The sequence below is a fragment of the Lichenostomus cassidix genome, chromosome 5, assembly GCF_008360975.1.
Source record: "Lichenostomus cassidix isolate B80296 chromosome 5, HeHo_3.0, whole genome shotgun sequence".
NCBI classification, from domain to species: Eukaryota; Metazoa; Chordata; class Aves; order Passeriformes; family Meliphagidae; genus Lichenostomus; species Lichenostomus cassidix.
The window spans coordinates 45736882-45756125 of NC_139486.1; the positions used below are offsets into that span (position 1 = coordinate 45736882).

A 19244-nucleotide genomic window follows, 5' to 3' on the forward strand; every position below is an offset into this window, starting at 1 on the left:
TTTTTCTAAATGAGTGAAAATCATAAGCAGGAGCCTCTTCGCTTCCTTCTCAGCCTTTACAATTGGTTTGGGTCTTTTTTATTTCATTTTTTTGAGGGGAGTTGGAGTAACTGGTGCAGGTTCTCTGTAGCTAGATTTCAGTGAGTGTAAGCTAATTGACTACATACTGAATGATGGTTAAATAGAACCCATCCAGAAGATCTGCTGCCAAATTGTATTTCCAGATTCACACACATAAGCCCATTGGCTTTGTTATTAGCATGGTGGTTAACAATAAAGAAAAGGTCAAGTAATTTCAATTAAAAGTAAAAAACTATGAGGCAAATAGATTTTACCTTATAGAAAATACCAGGATGTAGAATTATCCACACTTCATGCATAACACCTAAGCAGATACTACATGTGGGCTTCTGAAAAACAACCAGCACTATGTACTAGGTACTTTTTTTCCCCTTTTGAGTGGGCTATTAAGTTCACCTCCACTCTTTGACTTCTCTAAATCACTCACAATTCAGAGATGAGTACAGTAACTGCATCATTCCTGGCACAACCTTTTCATTTTTTTTTCTTACAGCACCAAAAGGTGTATGTGTTTCTGAAGGAGTTGAATTTAAGGTAGGTCTTCTTCTGGACATTTCTTTCTACAAGTTAATATTGCCTGAGTCAGAATTTTCTGAAGTTTTTGTTGTCAACACTCATAAAAAAGCAGGATTAGAATGGCCCATAATTTTTCCCTGCCAGTAGTCTTATGTGCTACTGGTAATTGAACATCTGCAGATGATCTGCAGAGGTACCTCCCAACCCCAAGCAATCTGTGATTCTGGGATAGCTTGCTGAATAGGTAATGCTAGAGATCAGTAACTTGCTTACTAAATGAGATCTTACCTATGCTTTAGAGTCAATAGGCCAGAATTGTGATTGAACATAGATTTTAAATCTCTTAGAATGTTGTAAGGTTAATTGCTTGGTCAAACTGAGCAAAAATAGATGCATGGAATTTATGAGAAAACTCATTTAACATCATTGATACACCTGAGAATGTCAGCCTTGTGTTCATTTTATGATACTGATGGTAAGGTTTTAGACATCTGGAAGTATATTCATTTCAGGAAATTCTTCAAGAAATAAACCTCATAAGCATTAATTTTTTTTGGTAGGCAAGGGGGATGTTTATTCCAGAACCCTCTGAATTCTTGTCATGGTTTTCTCTCTCCCTTATATTTCCAGCCAGGGGCAATGGTGCCTAAAAGCTCATGTGAGAACTGTGTGTGCACAGATGAGCAGGATCCTGTGACACAGACCAACCGCGTCCAGTGCCTTCCAGTGCAATGCCAAACCACCTGTCAGCAGGTCAGGGGATGTACCCTGAAACAGGGATAGTGTAACTGCTTTCTCAGTGCAACACAGCAGGATAGACTCTTCTGTTGATTGTTTTGTAAAGTCCTTTTTAGGGTGCTGGTTGTTTTTGCTCTAGCAAATTTAAGAGGTCACCCTTAGAAAGGTGACCTCAGGGGAAATGACTGCAAACCTGTAAAAGTTTGATTGCTAAAAGATGGTTGTGTCATTCTGTTGGTGTTGCCCACTGTCAGTTCAAAAATGAAGATTGTGAGGAAACTGCACAGTAGTTTATATGTTTCCAGGTATTTTCAGCACTTCTGCATGGGGACTACTCAGCTACTTCTCTGTACTTGAGAGAATCAGCACTGAAGTTGTTCAGTCTGTAACTGAATATAAGCAGGGTGGTTGCTTTTCCATGCCCTGATAAGGACAGATGCATCACCAATGTTAAAAATGGGCAAAACCGTTCATAATCCTTAATCTTGAAACCAGCAACACCCACACCCACCAAGAGATCAATCGATACCTAAAACACAGGGGAGGAAATCTTCACGTCTGACAGCAATAGTTCTTGTAGATAATAGTATCAGACCAAGCAGTGGTGACAGACTGTGCAAGTAATCATGTGCTAAATTAATTTATTTGACCTGTTTTGTTTGTTAGCCTGAAGAATAGCCAATGACTTCTGAAGTGCCCAGAAGTCACTTGTCCCTTCTCAATAAGGGAGAAAAACTACCAGCATTGACTGTCAGGCTTAAAGTGCTTCCAACAGGTTTCTAAAGACAACAGAATTGAAACCGGAAGGTTGGCTGATTTCCTCTGCCATCTTCAGTGTAGCTTTGATCCAAAGATGCTTCAGGAACAAGACATCAGTTAACATGGATAAATGGAAATTTTATTCCCACAGGGTTTTCGCTATGTGGAAGAGAAGGGTCAGTGCTGCAGCCAATGCCAGCAAGTGGCATGTGTGGCAAATTTTCCATTTGGAAATGTGACTATTGAGGTAAGCACTCCCTTGCTCGGCATGCAAGGCTGAATTATCAAAAAGACCTCAGCAGTTTTTCAACCTCTCTCATGTATTTCAAGGCTGAGAGGACCTCAAGGAGATGTAAAAATGTCTGTGTTTCTAAAGTAAATGTAGATGTTTGTAGAACTGTTCCCTGCTGTGTGCATCTCACAGGCACTACTGTGTTGAAAATTATGTTCTCTGGCAGGAATGGAAACGATGTTACCTCCCCTTCTCCTGACATGCAATAGCAAGAAAGAATTTGGAAGGGATGGTGACATGGTGTAATACTGCTCTTGCAGAGATATTGCTTGTGCTGGCTTCACATCACACTGCTCCCATCTGAAGCAGTTTCATTACCTTGCCCAGAAGGTACAGGGATAAAGTGTGAGCAAGCTGATACAGCTGTACTGCCCCTGGTTCTGAATTTGCTGAGGCAGAAATCAAGTGACACAGCTGCTGTAGTGTAGTGTGACTTGCTAACACACACAGCTAATGCATCATGTCTTGCCTATGCAGTGTAGTGTAGACATGAGCTGAGCATTTAAAGGATGGGCTTGATGATTTGGAAGTCTTTTCCACCCTTAATGATTCTTTGATCCATGATTCTAGCTCTTTGGTTTTATTACAGCCTGCTATTCCTGTGAATGGTTGATGATGCTGTTTCAACCAGTGACTTGCCTTCCATGTTATTGCTTCTCTGATAGCTCTTGTGTTCTACATCTTTTCTATTTCATCCTTTTATTCCTTGATAATTTATCTTGCAAGCTAGATTTTCCTGTTCCAATATATAATTTTTATCTCTCCATGAGGAGGCTTTGCAGTTATCCATTAACCTCTATTGCAAAGACTTTTGTTCTCTTTCACTCTTTTTCATTTTCTTCCATCTATTAAAAAAGAAAACTGTTGAAATCCTTTGAAAGAGTTATTTTTCATTTGTGTATATTTTAACCCACAAACATTAACACACCTACCTTCTGGCATTTCTGTTAATATATTTATGCTCATTCTGCCACCAGCTTTTTGTTCCTTCCCCTTGGGAGGCCACAGAAGGGATTTTGCATAGGCTGGTGGTAGTGGGTGAGTTTGGTACATAATTTGTAGATTTGGGTTGCAGAAATCTTAGGCCTTTCAGAGTGATATGAAAAACCCAGTCTCTCTGCCAGTTCATTGACTGTATTACTGTTTCAGTTTTCTGTTTTTATTGCTATACTACACTGGCTTGGCTAATTTCTAAATTTTTTTTTCCTGTTTTTATCAGGTTGGAAAGAGTTATAAAGATCCATATGACAACTGTACTCAGTACACATGCACTGAATCAGCAGGCCAGTTTTCCTTGACTAGTACAGTAAAGGTCTGCCTACCATTTGAAGAAGCAAACTGTGTGCCAGTAAGTATTTTACAGCCAGAAAAAGACTTCTGGCATGAGCCCTGCTGCTGGCCTGGATGTTATCTTTGCTATTTTGAATCAGTCACTTCAGTATTTCTTGATCTTTCTGGATGATCATCCTTGTTTGAAGGAAATGTGCTTTTCCCATTGCGTCCCATGTGTCCCATGGAAGAAAAGCAAAAATATTTGCACACAAACCCAAAATTTACGTTGCTGTGGGATAAGCACTAGAACGTGAAAGAGAAGGGTGTTGGGGCAACAACAAGGGGGGCTTTTTCATCACTTAAGAAACATCAGTGTTACAAAATGCAGTTGAACAAGTGGTAACTCATCATGAATCCTTGGGGGACTGATGAACACAGTGTCTTCTGATATGTAGTGTATCATTAAGTGAGGAAGTGGAACAAGAACAAGCAAGGGCTAACATTCATGCCTGGGCTTTCAGCTATTGGTGGTTTCCAATAACTTTCAGAAGCTTTTGGGACTTCACAGAAGATCAAAGCAGGGACTAGGACAGTAGTCCCTGTCAAGGCATGTACTTGAATTAGCTTTGTGGTCGGCTCTGTGTAGGTCAGGCTTGTTCCAAGAGCAGCTGTCATTCTCTGGGGCTGGGGTTTTTATGATGTCTTCATAGGGCCTAATAAGGTCAGGGCATCTCACCTGGCCTGTGAGAGGATATATAGTTCTAAGAAAATTCATTCCCTTCCTTGCTGGATAATTTATTTTGGTTTGTTTTTTTAAGCATCTTTATTTATAATTGGTACACAAATAGGTCTGATGAGGAATTTGTGTGGATTAGAGATGAGGGACTGTGACAGAACTCTCATCATTGCTCAGCAATACATGCACCTGAACTGACTGTTCTGGTTACTTTCCATACAGGGGACAGTTGAGGTATCTTCAGATGGCTGTTGTAAGACATGTGAGTGCATTAAATCACTGATTCTCTATTCCAATACTGTTTGATTCTTCCCTGCTTGTCATGCTGTTTCTGCATGCACTGAGAGTCTGCAGTTTCCACAGACTGAAAGACAGTTTTACAGCAGCAGAACTGTTCTGTACCACACAGCTGAGACTAAAAATCTGCCTCATTCTTCTAGTGGGAGCACTAAAATCTTTTTATCTCCTTTTCTGTGTTTTTAAATAACTGAAACACTGTTAGCTCAAATTATACTCCTGATAAGAAAACTTGCAGAAAATATTCTCTGTATTATTGCCTTGGAAAATTGCATAGAAACAAAGGGGTTTTTTTTTCTTTAACATCCACTCAGAAATCTTGGGTTATTATAGAGTCACAAATGTAATTTATATCAATTGTAGAAAAACCTGAACTCTTCATGTCTCTTTTGGGTCTTGATTCAACAGTATCTTTACACGCTAAATCTAGTCCACAAATTGAAAAGTATATGGAGCAGTGGGAAATCTTTTTGCTGAATTAGTGCCTCTTTGCACTATCATTTATGGTTTTGGTTGTACATTTGAACTGTGAAAAGTTTTACTAGGATGAAGCATGCTTGGTTTACTAGCAGATACCTTTCAAAACATTTATTCCCCAGCCTGAAGAAGTCTAACAGAAGTGTTCTTCTGCCCAGGTATTGACCTACCACACAAATGCAAACGCAATGTGAAGGAGCAGTACATCGTCCATGACAACTGCAAGTCAGCTGCTCCTGTCCCAGTGCCCTTTTGTGAAGGGATGTGCAGCACCTACTCTGTGTAAGTAGGAAGCCTTACTCTGTCCTCCTTCATGGCTTGTCTTCCTGGGTTCTTGTCACCAATGGGCTGCAGCTCTTTGTCCCTTTCCTGCTGTTTGAAAAATTACCCAGCTGGGAAGCTGGATGTGCAGAAGAGCAGTGACATTAGCAGTGGCTTCGGTGTGATAGGAGTGCCTTATGTTAGGAAAAATAGATCTCTCTGGAAAGACATCAGCTAAATTTATTAAACATGCTCTTGAACATGTCCTTGTATGGTTTTTGAACAGTTCTGGTGTTCACTGGAGTTTTTTCCTGCCCTTTGTTCTCTGCATGAATTGTTCCTCTCTGTCTTGCCAGAATGGGCCTAATCCAAAATCCACTGAAGTTACTGGGATTTTCCCCATTGGCATTAGAGGATCTGACCCTGCATGGCCAACAGCATCCTGAGGAAAGGCTGTTATGAATAAGTAGAAAAACAGATAGGAAATTTTTCTCCTTAGGAGTACATGCATTTGGAGCAGCAAATATGGATAGTTTGGGAAGACAGCAGACAACAGACTGATATGAAAATCTCATTTCTATAGGTATTCTTTGGAGGCAAATGAAATGGAACACAAATGCACTTGCTGCCATGAAAAAAGAAGTCACAAAGTGAAGGTGGAACTGGTTTGCTCAGACCATAAGACAGTCCAGTTCACATATGTGTACGTAGATGAGTGTGGATGTGTGGAAACAAAATGCCCAAAGAGGATAACATGAGTATAAACTAAAGGAAACATTTCATCTCCCATTTAATCCTTCCCTAGCAAGTGAGTAGTTTAGAAAAAAACTGTGAGGAACCTTCAGATGACCATAGAACGCTTTTTCTTTCTAGTACTATATGCAGTTATGGAAATTAGCAAAGATTTTATTCTAAATGTTTGTAGAATAAACTGCATTTCAAAGAGGATTTGTTCTCCTGTTTCAGTGATGCTACTAACAGGGCAAAGTGGCTGATGTCTTTAATCCCACACTAGTGTATAAACCAAGGTTATTAAAAGACACTCTAGAGACAACTGATGCCTTTCAAAAGTCCTGCCTGAAGAAAGTGCACATTTTTAAACCATAACCACACGTATCACTTCATTTCCCTTAGAAGCGAAACAACAATCACTTCCACAGCTGTGGTTCAGGCAGAGGCAGGACTTGGCTCAGGGCCACATTTCTGTTCTTCCCCCTAGTGGCCCTGAATCTACTTTGGCTGTGACTCTGGGTCACTGGAGGAAATATAGGTGTTTTTTTTCTCCTTCTTCACAGTGAGCACTATATCAGGAGTGTAAAAACATGGCTCTTACATATACACTACAAAATGAATATATTTAAGCCCTTATTTGGAGTCCTTATCTCACGGGGGGCTTTTATTACTTGCCTACATCAAGCTCTGATCTGTTAGTTCAGTCTCACTACTGGTTACATGACTATGATTTGTGTGACAAATAATTGACTCCCAGCTAGCACATCCAGTGGTACTGCTGACTATATTTCATGTGGACAGGGATCAAAATGATCCAATAATAACTTGAGAGTACACAAGGAAGGCAGATGGTTCTGTTATTTGAGCACCTTGCCTTTTGTGACCTGAAAGAGTACTGAAGATTGTGACTTTCATAGTGTCCTGCAGGCTGCTGTGGAGGCTTTTTGGGAATTGTTTTCAAGGAAATGCTTTTCAACTGACCAAGTAGATATGAAATGTATTGTACTTCAGCTTTCCATTTTTAAAATGCTGCAGCTCTTGAGCCCCAAGGAATCTTTAATTTGCTTCTTTTTAATAATAAATCCTTTCAGCAGATGTCAGGTTACTTTGATGTGTACTGTTTCATTATGGTGTTATGGACCTTAAAATTGTGGGGATCCTTGACTTTGCTTGACTATAAGCTATAGGAACTTCCAAATAATTGTTAACTGTCGGTGCAATGCAGCTCCCTTGGAAGGCACAATTGCTTGCCTAAGGCTCATGTATAAATTTCACATTAGTCCAAAACCTGGTTTTATTGATACAAATCAAATGCATGAATGCTTTTGCAATGCAAAGAACAGCACCAAAAACAAAGGACATTTCTTTCTTTCTTCCTTGACTTTCCCTGAGGGGGAAGAGGTCATTCTTGAGTGCTTTTGTCATCAGAATAGTAAACAGACTCTGTCAGTAGTCATATACACACTCATGCAAATCAACCTGCCAACTAACCCTGCAAATCAATAACTCTCAGCAAGATGACTTAGCAGGAACAGGATCAGAAACCTTTTGCATCTCTGCATTATCTGCAGGTGGGAGAAGCAAATAAACCACAATCTAGTCATACTAGGTGTCTTTAGATTTCTATTCCCTTGTCTGTTTTAGTGATGATGAGATTTTTTACAGAAGTTGAGAGTGGCATTGATTTAAAGGCAAGCTTTCTTGTTCATTTTTGGCATGCATTTTACTTTTCAGGCAAGCGAAATGCTCGAACCAAAGGCATATTTCCATCTCCAGGATGCTTTTGATCAGGTGAAATCTCACATGCTCCTTCTTCATTCCCAGTTACAGCTGGCACTCCATTTACTCACTCAATCCAGCATCTAAGTGGCCTGTGTGATACTACTTAGAGTCCTGATAGCTGGGTTTTAAAGATAACTCATTGGTCCTCTGTTTGCAAGTGCAATGTCCTACTTAGCTGCCAGCAAGGTAGAGCCTATTTAATGAGAACTTCAGCTTCTTCAGCCAAAAAACAGTTAGTAAATATTACAGAATCACAGAATGGGCTGAGTTGGAACAGACCCACAAGGATCTTTGAATCCAGCTCCTGGCCCTGCACAGGAAACCCCAAGAGTCACACCGTGTGCCTGAGAGCATTGTCCAAAAGTTTGTTGAACTCTGTCAGGCTTGGTGCTGTGACCACTTCCCAGGGGAGTCTGTTCCAGTGCCCAACCACCCTCTGGATGGAGAACCTTTTTGTAATCTCCAACCTAAACCTCCCCTGACATAACCTGAGGCCATTCTCTTTGGTCCTTTCACTGTCACCACAGAGAAGAGATCAGTGCCTGCCCCTCCTCTTCCCCTCATGAAGAAGTTGTAACTGCAATGAGGTCTCCCCTCAGTCTCCTCCAGGCTGAGCAGACCAAGTGACCTCAGTCCCTCATATGGCTTCCCCTCAGGGCCCTTCACCATTTTTGTTGCTGCACTTAGACACTCTGTAATAGTTTAATGTCTTTATTACATTGTGGTGACGAAAACTACACACAATACTCAAGTCAATGGGTCAAACATCTCCCCACCCACCACAAAACTAAAAATCAGCCTGGAGGCTGCTTGATCAAGCCCCTGACAAGCTGGCCCTTCTTGTTCAGTGCCTGTGCATGCAGCAGCAGCACTGCTGCTTGCACAGGGCAAGCTGGACTGCAGCTGAAGTCTGTGTGTCCTTCTTTAGGCTGTCACCACAAGTTTCCCCCCAGAATGGGCAAAATTAAACACAGGTGACCTTGCCTGTAAGAGCTCGATTTGACCATGATGCTGCTGCTGTTGCTGTGTGGCTGCTTCTCACGTGTGCAGGGTAAAGCCTTCATCTGCAGCCCAAGGCCACCTCTTCCAGTTACTGACTGGTCTCTGCAAGTCAAACATGTCCCTGGTGTAACTCGAGAAAAACCAGTGGCATGACTCCAAGTACTGTTTCTTCCTTTTGCGTGAATTCTTTACACCAGCATAAACTTCAATAGGGTAACCCCAGGAGAACCAGAGCTCAGCTAAGCCAGTTGAGCCAGGGCTCAGCTGGTTTCAGCCTGTAGCCATTCTTTTCTTATCATGCGAGGATGGTACTCCCAACTCGCTGAACAGTTCTGAGCCAGCACACCAGGAAGTACTGTCACATATTGCTAAAATAAATATTTGTCAGAGATACTGCCTCATGTCAGGTGAACAAGTCCTAAGACACTTTATCATTTTACTGGTGTGCTCTGAGTCTGGGTTGCCATTATAGGATGAACTCTGACTTGCCTATTGGTTTGAGGCTTGGAAAGGTCAGTTCACAACACTACTTTGATGTAGTTTAGCTAAATTTTTTTTTTTGGCTTTTGTTACCAGTTATTGGCACTTGCAAGGAAGAGAAGAAAATTCAAGTTGTACTCTGAATTTTTATTTGGGGAGAGGCACTATTCTTTGACCTAGTTTTCCAGTGAGTGGATCCCCTGGCTGTGGAATCTGACCTGTAGTGTTATCTATGATGTGCTTTATCGATATCAATCTATTCTGGTATCTAGAATCTCCAGCTGAGAACAAAGGCTGTGAACTGTAAGTGCCCTCTGATATAGGAGGGATTGTTTAAAAGAATGCTGCACCTATTTTGTTTCAGCGTACTGGCTTAACAATTGGAAAGTTGCATGGTAAACATGAAAAAATTTGTCTAAATATCAGTCAGGAAAGTTATCTGATTAGTAATGAACCTGAAAAGAAAATAATTAGGCAAATTCGACGGATCATGTTTTAGGTAAGGGGGAGATTACGGACTGAGTGGTCTGAAAGCTGTGCCTGATCATTCTACAGATTCGTGTGTTCAAAGACATGTTCTTGGCCTTGTTTATATTTCCCTTCTGATCTAAGATAAGGAAAAAGGTAGGTCATTGTTTCTTTTGTATGATTGTTTCTTTTATATGATGGTAACATTTAAGTTCATAAAGCCTTTGTGCAGTGATATACAGCATGGCATTTGCTACACGCTTTTGTCTGGCATCCCAAACATCCTTTAGGAGAAAGAGCTGTGACAATTTTCCAGACATGCCAAGACAAAAGTATCAGTTGTGAAAATCTTTCTTGTTTTTACACTTCAAAGGATCTGACTTTTCAGTATCTTTAGGGTAACAATAGTCTCAGTTTACCTTGTACAAGGCCATTCTCACATCCATTTAATCCCTTGACAATCGAAATGCCTCTCAGGAAAGCAACCCCATTGAAGGCGTGCCCTGCTAATTGGCTTGCTGTCAGGAGTAGGCCAGAGTTTGCTCATGAAGCCACAGAAATGTTGTAATTTCTTAAGCACTTCACTTTTCTCTAAAAAATGTGAAAACCCAGTTTCCATCAGTAGTCTGTAAAGCAGTTTAATCGATACTACCTAGATTTAATTTCATGATTTTTCTAAAATTCAAATGGAATCTGTGCAGTGGCTTCCTGTAACCATGGGTTGACACTTCTGGTCACAGATATCCCTGTTTCACTCAAGCTTGATTTCTGTGAAGGTCTGTTTTTAAATTATCCTCCTTGTTGGAAAGAAAATTATTAAACTATGGATTCTCCAGAGGATCCAATCCAGTGGGGTCTCTCATTAATTAATATGAGTGAAGAAATCAAGAACGACTGGGTAGGTAAGGTCTGGTTCATCCCATTTACCTAAAAAAAAGTCTGTATAAATCAGGACTTGAAGCACTGTACTCTTTCTGTGTAGTTACTGAAAATTGCTATGCATCTTACCTCAGCCCATCTTACCTCATCTTACCTTATCTCTCTCTTGTGGAAATGTCCCAACCTCTCCTTCTTTTGACTTCCTAGTCTGATGTAAGTACAGCCCTACCTCATCTAAATCCTTTCAAGCAATGTAAGAATTTGATCCCAAATGCCAATGATATCTGTTTGTAACAGGAAGCACCAGATATTTGCCGCAAATTCTGCCAGCTCTATGTCCTGCCTTGAACATCCCAACCAGCAGTACTTTTAGTGAAAATCCCTTTCACCCTGATTTTTACTAAGACTAATGCTGCAGTTTCATAGCTTTTAATAGCCTCTTTGTACAGGGCTTAATCTCACTTGCTTTTAAGATTTGTGGTCATCTTCTGAATTCTCCCTTTGCTCTTTTTCTTGTTGTTTTAAATGTAGTCCTTAGTAACTGATGTCATTCTCAACCCTGACACTGAGTGAGTCATATTTTGACCTACATCACTGTCCCTTAGCATGACTGCAGCAAATCAAAGGGAGCTTAAAATTGCACTAAATTACAGTGAGTTTGGTGCCATTCCTATGTGTTTTATAATTCAGTTATATTCAGCTTCAGTGCATGAAGGTCTCTGAAGTGCACAAACCCTTTCGTGTTCCAGCTCTGAAATGGTTTGCTTTGTGTCACCACCTATGCCTACATGGCTATTCAAAGAGAATCTTGAGGCAAATCCATTGCTGCTCCTTTACAGCATCTTGACTTCACTTTACATATCTGGACATTATTCTATATTGACTGATCTATTTCCTGTAATGCCATAAAAACCTGGCTCAAAACCAGAGTTTAATCTGACCTGCAGTGAGCATTGTTCTATAAACAAAAGGCTACTAAAGTGCACTGCAGCCATACCAGCTGCTACTTTATGGCCTGGAATTAGCTTTTCCCCAAGGGCTATTTCTCTCGAGGACCAGTGCACAAACCTTATTATCCCCAAGCACCCCAATTTAGTTCTAGCATGCCTACTTGAACTTTCTGTTTGCTCTTGATGACGTTCTCTGTTTTTTCCAGACTTCAGATTAACCATGGAAGATTTCCTGAGTATATGATGTATACTATAAATCCATCTCTCTTTAACTGTTGCTCCAGGAAAATTTTTAGGAAGTGCTATAATTCATCACACTATTCCTAAATAAGTCGTTTGGAACATCCTTTGAAGAATTTTTATAGCATGTAATGCTGCTCTGTATGGGGAAGTTCTTGTCAGGAGTGTGTTTACTGGGAACCCAAATAGCTCCTGTAGCTCCTGTGGATGTTTGTTCTTCTCCATCACCAAGTAAATAGGACTGGACATCTTCCTAGAGACACCTGTGCCTTCTCCTGGATCAAGCAGTTGATTGGATGACATTTTTGTGTCCTATGTTGTGCTGTTTATACTAAATCATAATAATGACCCTTACAGCCATTATAAAAGGAAAATCAGTTTCAAACACATTCTCATCCTACATCTACACTTTCTTAATAGAATAATTATTCAATTACTGGTCATGCAAAGATTTCTGCCAGAAGGAGAAGCTATGCCTATTAATTCACCTTTCCCTCAAGCTCAATGACTTGAAAAACATCTGAAAAATAAACTGCAGTCAGGTTGAAAAAAAACCCAAACCAAATGTTTCCAAGCAGTGACATATTTTTCTTTCAGAGCAATGCTCACAAGTATGCTCAACTTCCCTGGCATGTTTTCATTAATAACTAATGAATTAAGCTGCTTGCTTTTGATATTGATTTTTCACTGCAGAATATCATTCCATGAAAGGAGCTCCTTTGCACCCTGACTGCCTTGCCTGAGAAAGATTCTTCTAGCAAAATGATAAATAACAAACTTTTCATCATCAGCAGCAAAGATTAATTACTCTGTACATGGAGCTTGTAAAACTCTGCAGGCTCCAACTATTTGAACAAAATAGTCTGTTAATAATGCATGCAAGGGATTACTAGTAATTAAGAACTGTTTCTCCTTGTTCCTGCAGTTAAAACAAGGGTGCAAACATTGAAACATGAAATCTTTGTTCCTAATGAATTCTGACTGGACTAGCAGGTCCTGCTTCATCTGCACAGCTTTCTTTAAAAGAAAACCAAATTAGTTAGGTATCCAGTTTGCACTACAGCTGGAGCCCCGAGATGGGTCAGCACTGTCCTTTAGAGTGGAATATATGCTTACAGCAGCAGAATCTAAAAGTGACAAAAGCCTCTGCTTTCTCTGAAAATCCCAACCTGTCATTTGATACAAGCTGACATTGAAAGTGGTGTTGTGATGTGACAGAAACGTGGTGTGACAGGATCCCTAGGCAGCCAGTTCACTGAAGTGGCATGTTTTTAAAGTATAATGGGCTCTCCCTTGCCAAAAAAAAAAAAAGGGGGGGAAAAAAGGGAGCAAAAAAAGCACCCCACCAGATACTTCCAACTGGATTTTACTAGAGTGCTGAATAATAATCTGCAGCAGGATGACCCTGAGAGGGAGTGCAGAGCTCTGGGGTGAATCTGATTTTAAAAGGTTTGGTTAAACAGAGCTCCTGTCAGCTGCATTCACAAAGGGTAGGTGCTTTCCCCCAGTCCAGGCCCTGCCAGCACCTCTGAGTTGCCAGGTCTCTTCAGGGTCCCTGGGAAGCCTCCTTCTCTCCCTCACCTCTCAAATCTGGCTTTGGCTCTGCCCTCAGCTGCTCCTTCTCTCCCAGCCTACACTCCTGTTGCAGGCTCAGCTCCTGGCTTTCATATCCTCTCTGTATGCTTTGCCCTCCCAAACCTTCCCCCAGACAAATCTGTGCAATTACTCTCAGGAAAGGAGTCACCTCACCTTCCTCAAGAGGGATTACTTCAGGCTGCAACAACTACTGGGCAATTCCTGGTATCAATGCAAACTACGTGGTTAATTAATTGTGAGTATCCCTGCAGAGAAGGACTCAAGGATACTTGAGGATTTAAACTTGGAAATGAGCTGCCATAGTGCCTTTGCAGCCCAGATAGCCAACTGCATCCTGGGCTGCATCAAAAGAGGTGTGAGCAGCAGGTTGACCACTCCCCCACTCCTCCATCCACTCTGCTGAGAGCCCACCTGGAGTGCTGCATTCTGCTCTGGAGTCCCCGGCACAGGAGAGATATGGACCTGTTAGTTCCAGAGGGCTGGAGCACTCTCCTATGAAGAGAGGCTGATGGGTGAGTTTGTTCAGCCTGGAGAAGAGAAAGCTCCTGGGAGACCTCAGAGCAATCTTTCAGTTTATCAAGGAGGCTGACAAAGAAAGGTATAGAAAGACTGTAGTGACATGACAAAGGACAACAGTTTTAAATTGCAAGAGGTTAGGTTTCAATAGGAGATAAAGTTGTTTTTTTTTTTTTAATAGCAGTGGTGAGACACTGAAACAGGTTGTCTGAGGAGGTGGTGGATGCCCCACTTCAGTGTTCAAAGTCAGGTTAGACAGCACTTTGAGCAACCTGATGTAGTGAAAGATGCGCTTACAGGGGATTGGACTAGATGATCTTTGAAGGTCCCTTCCAACCCAAACCACTCCATGAATGTATGCTTCTACTTGTTGTTCTTTCCAGAGACACACTCTTAACAGAACATGCAACAAAGAGCAGTTATTTTCAGTAAACTAAAAATTTGTAATAGTTCTTGGGGGGCTTTTTTTTTTTCATAAATACAAAGACCAGTGAACAACATGGCAGTGTTCTGCACCCCTTTTAGGCAGAGGAAGCTACTCTACAGAGCTGCTCTACAGAGGTACCAGCCACCATTACCAAAAATCCCTCCTTGCTTGTTCCCTGGGCAAATGGCTTTCTAGTTGTTTAACTTGAAGCTGGTCTCAACCTTTTAGCAGAGTCATACCCCAGGCTTTTGTGCCATAAAGTATTAGCAAACTAACTGCAAGTTGTAATAATTTGCACTGTTAAAAATTTTTGTGAATAATTACATCACTGAAACTGAAACTCTTTCCCAAGTCTGGCTCCCTTTCAGTGATATTTTTACTCCAGGCCTCACAACAAACAACCAGCATGACATCTTTTTGTTTTTTCAATACATTCTGCTTTTCTTTGAGTATAGATTTGCAATGCTGTATCAAAAATAACCTTGTTCTGAAGCTTTTGCAGTATTTTTTAATATGACAAATTGGCAAGGTGAAGAAACTCATAAAGTGATTTTTTAAAAGCTCTTTAACTTAGATTGCTATGCTGCTATATTCAAAATATTTTTAATGCTCTGGCCTTTGAAGAATACCAGGATTATTGTAGGCATTCCAGAATTGATATTTTGTAAAGTTCATTCGCTCTGGTAGGTCTTAATCTTTCCTTTACAATATCCAAAGATCAGAATTAAAACAATGAAGCTATTAACAGAACAAATTAAAAGTCAAAAGTCTATGTTACACCTAGATGTACTGAGATGCTTTCTCATGTTTTGATAGAGTATTAGACTAAACTGCATCCACAAAGATTGCATTTTAAGAAAAAAGCACCACAGTTTGACCATATGTCAATCCTAGGTTAACATTTTCTTGATTTACTGTAAATTATTTTTGTAATTAAGGGAAACATGGGGAAAAAAATCTTTTTAAAGACAGTTTTGAAGATAATGTGATGGTCTTCCATTATCAGAATATTTAGCATGATGAGAATTTTATTTATAACCCTTCTGGCTACACTTAGCTATTCTTAAATGGTCTTTTATTTCCGTAGATAGAATTTATGATTTTCTAAATGTATTTTGATAACCATTTCCCCCTTTCTGCTTGCACCAGTCTATTGCCCTCACATTGCTATGATATTCTGTCAATACATTTACATCCTCAGTTATTGAGCATTTTACTGTGAATAACTTTACATCAGTTTTAGCATAACATGTACATATAGTGAGAAAATACCAAGCGCTGCTGTTTGCGTTGCCCTTTAAGTCTATTTGAAACAATCCTGTGTTGTTGTTGCTTTTACTTAGGCCAATATAAGGCAAAACAAAATTCACTGAAGTCAGCAGAACTCTAGTGAGACAATAGAGAAATGGTGGGAAGAGAGAGTAATTCTTTTGTTTACAGTAAAGCTTTAGCTTTATTAGTACAACATCACTTTGATTGTATAACAATCCTGTTATTTCATTTGTATTATATGTATATTAAATTATATATTAATTACAATTATATTAAATTGCATTTCATATTTGTATTATAATTTTCTAGTTCCTACTTACAACCATAGTAATGTGCCTGTAAAAATGAATGTTTGTAGAGAACCAAATAGATCTGATGCTGACAGCTTTCTCAGATGAAAGATAAAGAATCCATTTGCATATTATTATGCACATATCATCTGTATCCAGAAAGTCAACACAAGAAGGGTAGAACAATCAACAGGTTTTACAGATCTATTTGCCTTGTCTTCTTTAGTCTGAGATAAGACATATTTTTAAGTTATCAAATGTGTAAGGTCCTGTAACATTTTTTGTTAGGAAATGGCAAAAGCAAAAAAACCGATTTGGTTTAAGGTAGAGGTCAATAAATTTATGAGAGATTACCTGATATGATTATTCCTAGATACCAGAAGGGAATCTGGTGACCTCAGAACTCTCTTCCACTTGGGGATTCATAGTAAATTTCATCCATAAACCAGAGTTTTAGTGGCATGAGTCAAGAGGCCAGCTTGACACTTTCAGTGCACTTTGAAGTCCATATTGCCTGTTTGAACAATATGTTCCTGACCGTTGGTGTACTTCTGTCCAGAGAGCCAAATTAAACTTCGTCCTCTTGCTTTCAGTACATGATTTGACATAAATCCTGACTGCAGTGGCATGTCCAGGACCTTTGCCAGACTGGGCACTTAACATAGTTTATGTCCTGAACTAGCGTTCCTTACTCAGCTCCCACACTGGATTTTTAGCACTAGCGTTGTAATTTCTGTTATAATTACAGTAATGTCACTGAATGTCCCCTTTTTGTATCTGTCACTCTTTCCTGACCATGAATGTTCCAATCTCAAAGCCTGAAGTTAGACCAAGTAACCTGGGTTTTTTGCTGTGCCTGGAAGAGAGCTGTGGAGGATTGTAAGACTGTGTCTGTTTGAAATTCACAGCAACAAATTCAGACTCTCTTTGGTGTTCATACTGCCAAAAAGGTGACTGCATGTCCTTTATCCTAGCTCAGCCACATTTTCTTCTCAGGATTACATATCCTGTGGGACCAAGTGTTACTCCAGTGGTATTCTGCCATGTTTCGTGAGGTCCTAAAGGAAAACATGAGAGAAGCAAATTGCTGTGTGTCACTAGTGGTGATATTGCACTAACCAATGTTTGCCTTCCAAAACCCATTTTCAATAGAGGCAATAAATCATTTAATTGCTTTCCACATGTCTGCTGCAACACAGCCAACCTCATGCTTAACTGGCCAGACAAACTTCAACAAACACTCTACACAGGAGAGGTGAAAAGGGGCCCTAACATAATGGCAGGAGAAAATTTGTTTGTGTGTTGGCAAAAGCAACTATTTCTCCCTAAATCACATGCCAGCACAATGGAATCACCCCAAAATATAATATATTGTGCTGCTCCTAGGTTGTAGCATGGGAGTCTGAGCCCTCATTGTTCTTTCCCATATGCCAGTAAGCAGTAGTGTTTACTGTACAATTTCCATGGGTTCAGCTTTTGTGCTTAGTTACTTACAAGGAAGCAGCTACAATTTAAAGTCACTGCATTTCTGAAAGCAGGACAAAGCTTATATGTTCTGTAACTGAGCAAGTGCTTTTGAACAGCTTTAAAGGCATTAGAATCTTCATTGTTCCTATACATATCTAACCCTGAGTTGTGTTCATCACATACCAGTGAGTTCCATGCCAAAGGTAAACAAATGCATGAATTTGGTAAATTTACAGTGTCAGTCGAAGTCACAGGAGGTAGCTGAGGAGCAGCAGATGATCTACAAGGGGTCTGGAGAAGTCCTGCAGTCCCTCCTACAGTGGGAGATCACAGGGGCCAGCACTGCAAAAAGGTAGGGATGCAAAAGGCTTTCAGGGTGTTTGCTGGAGATTCAGAACAAAGCACTAATGAGACAAACACAGGTCTACTAGACAAGGACTGTTTTCCTGTAAAAATGACCTAAAATTAAAGAAGCAACTTAGTTGCAAAGACAATTAATCCCTGTCCTTCTTCTTAAACTGTAACTCAGGCTCACAATCCAGAAATGCTCCTGTGCAACAAACTTCCTAAGAAATAGGCTAAAACTAGCTGCAGCCATATTTTTTCCTCCTGATGTTACTAAAGATTCCTTGGTTTTTCAGAAGAATTTCGTTTCTTTTGATAACTCGCCAAGGGTGAGTGTGTGCAGAGGCAAGCACTACAGCAGTCATGGCAGGATTTTGCTCTGAGCATATTAAATCTACTGCACATCACCCAATGTCCTGAATTGTTCAAGAATATGATAATTTTGCAACCACTTTATGTCTTGGTTCTTAGTTTATTTTTTTTGACTGAGATTATCAGCAAATATTGGCCTGTTAAAAAAAGAAATGTTTCTGATGTAAATTAGCATGGGAGTAATTTTGCCATTCTACTTTTGACTTAAATTAAATGTAAATTGTGGAAAATAAACTGAGTTGAGAAACCACACCTCCCATTCTGCTTTCTCCATTTATACTGGTTGATTAGTGAACTTAGAGAAAGCTTATCTCCTTATGGAAGTGAATTTGGATTAAGGGTGTGTGTATGAATTTAAACTGTGCTGCTTCTCATTGATTGGCATCCTGGGTAATTGCTCTTATCTGGGAAGTAAGAGAGGTCTGCACACAAAACCAATTCCGAATAAGACACTTTTTACAGCTTTAGAATGGTTTTTTTTTTCTCACATTTGCCTTCATCTACAAAATACTGGGATTACAGGATCAGACAGGGTGTAAGTCCTGAAAGGAGATGTTGAAAAGAGGCAGGAAGGGTTGGAAGACTAGGGCTGTGCTATTGGCCCTACAGAGCATCAATCACAAACCCACATCCTTTCTGATAACCCACAAGAGCTGATAATTGAAACAGTGTTTGCTGCTGTTAGGTCTCTATAGGCCTATGAATAGTTTGCAGTCTTGGACAACATTTAAAATTCTGTTTCATTTGTGGCCAATACAGTATTTATAATGTTTTTCATAGAGCTTGAAGTGCTGACACCCTGGCATTCTGGATCAATTCCAGCATCCATTCTTCCAGTTTGTTTACCCATGTTAGCCCTGTAGTTCCATCTCCTGTAGCCAAACCATTTGGTGCTTCTAGTCCTCAACTGGCAAATAAATGCTGTGTTGTCAGCCTGTTGACTCACAGGGCAGGGCATTCCTACAGCTTGCACTGTTATTACACCTGTCTTGTAAAG

General features: G+C 40.1%; 1 protein-coding gene and 1 long non-coding RNA gene across 2 annotated transcripts in view; one reads left to right on the forward strand and one right to left on the reverse strand.

The window, feature by feature from the left end:
• The window catches only part of LOC146436523 (mucin-5B), a 46265-nt gene extending 39018 nt beyond the window's left edge, over nucleotides 1-7247 (forward strand). The window contains exons 43-49 of the mRNA XM_085062808.1: nucleotides 575-615; nucleotides 1228-1350; nucleotides 2246-2341; nucleotides 3606-3734; nucleotides 4617-4656; nucleotides 5327-5450; nucleotides 6013-7247. Of these exons, the coding sequence (XP_084918934.1) occupies nucleotides 575-615; nucleotides 1228-1350; nucleotides 2246-2341; nucleotides 3606-3734; nucleotides 4617-4656; nucleotides 5327-5450; nucleotides 6013-6187 (728 nt within the window). The 3' untranslated portion in view covers nucleotides 6188-7247. The remainder of the gene's footprint in view (nucleotides 1-574; nucleotides 616-1227; nucleotides 1351-2245; nucleotides 2342-3605; nucleotides 3735-4616; nucleotides 4657-5326; nucleotides 5451-6012) is intronic.
• An 8836-nt stretch (nucleotides 7248-16083) lies between these two features.
• LOC146436524 (uncharacterized) overlaps nucleotides 16084-19244 on the reverse strand; it is a 35157-nt gene continuing 31996 nt past the window's right edge. Inside the window, exon 3 of the long non-coding RNA XR_014852694.1 lies at nucleotides 16084-17121. This is a non-coding gene — a long non-coding RNA (uncharacterized LOC146436524). The remainder of the gene's footprint in view (nucleotides 17122-19244) is intronic.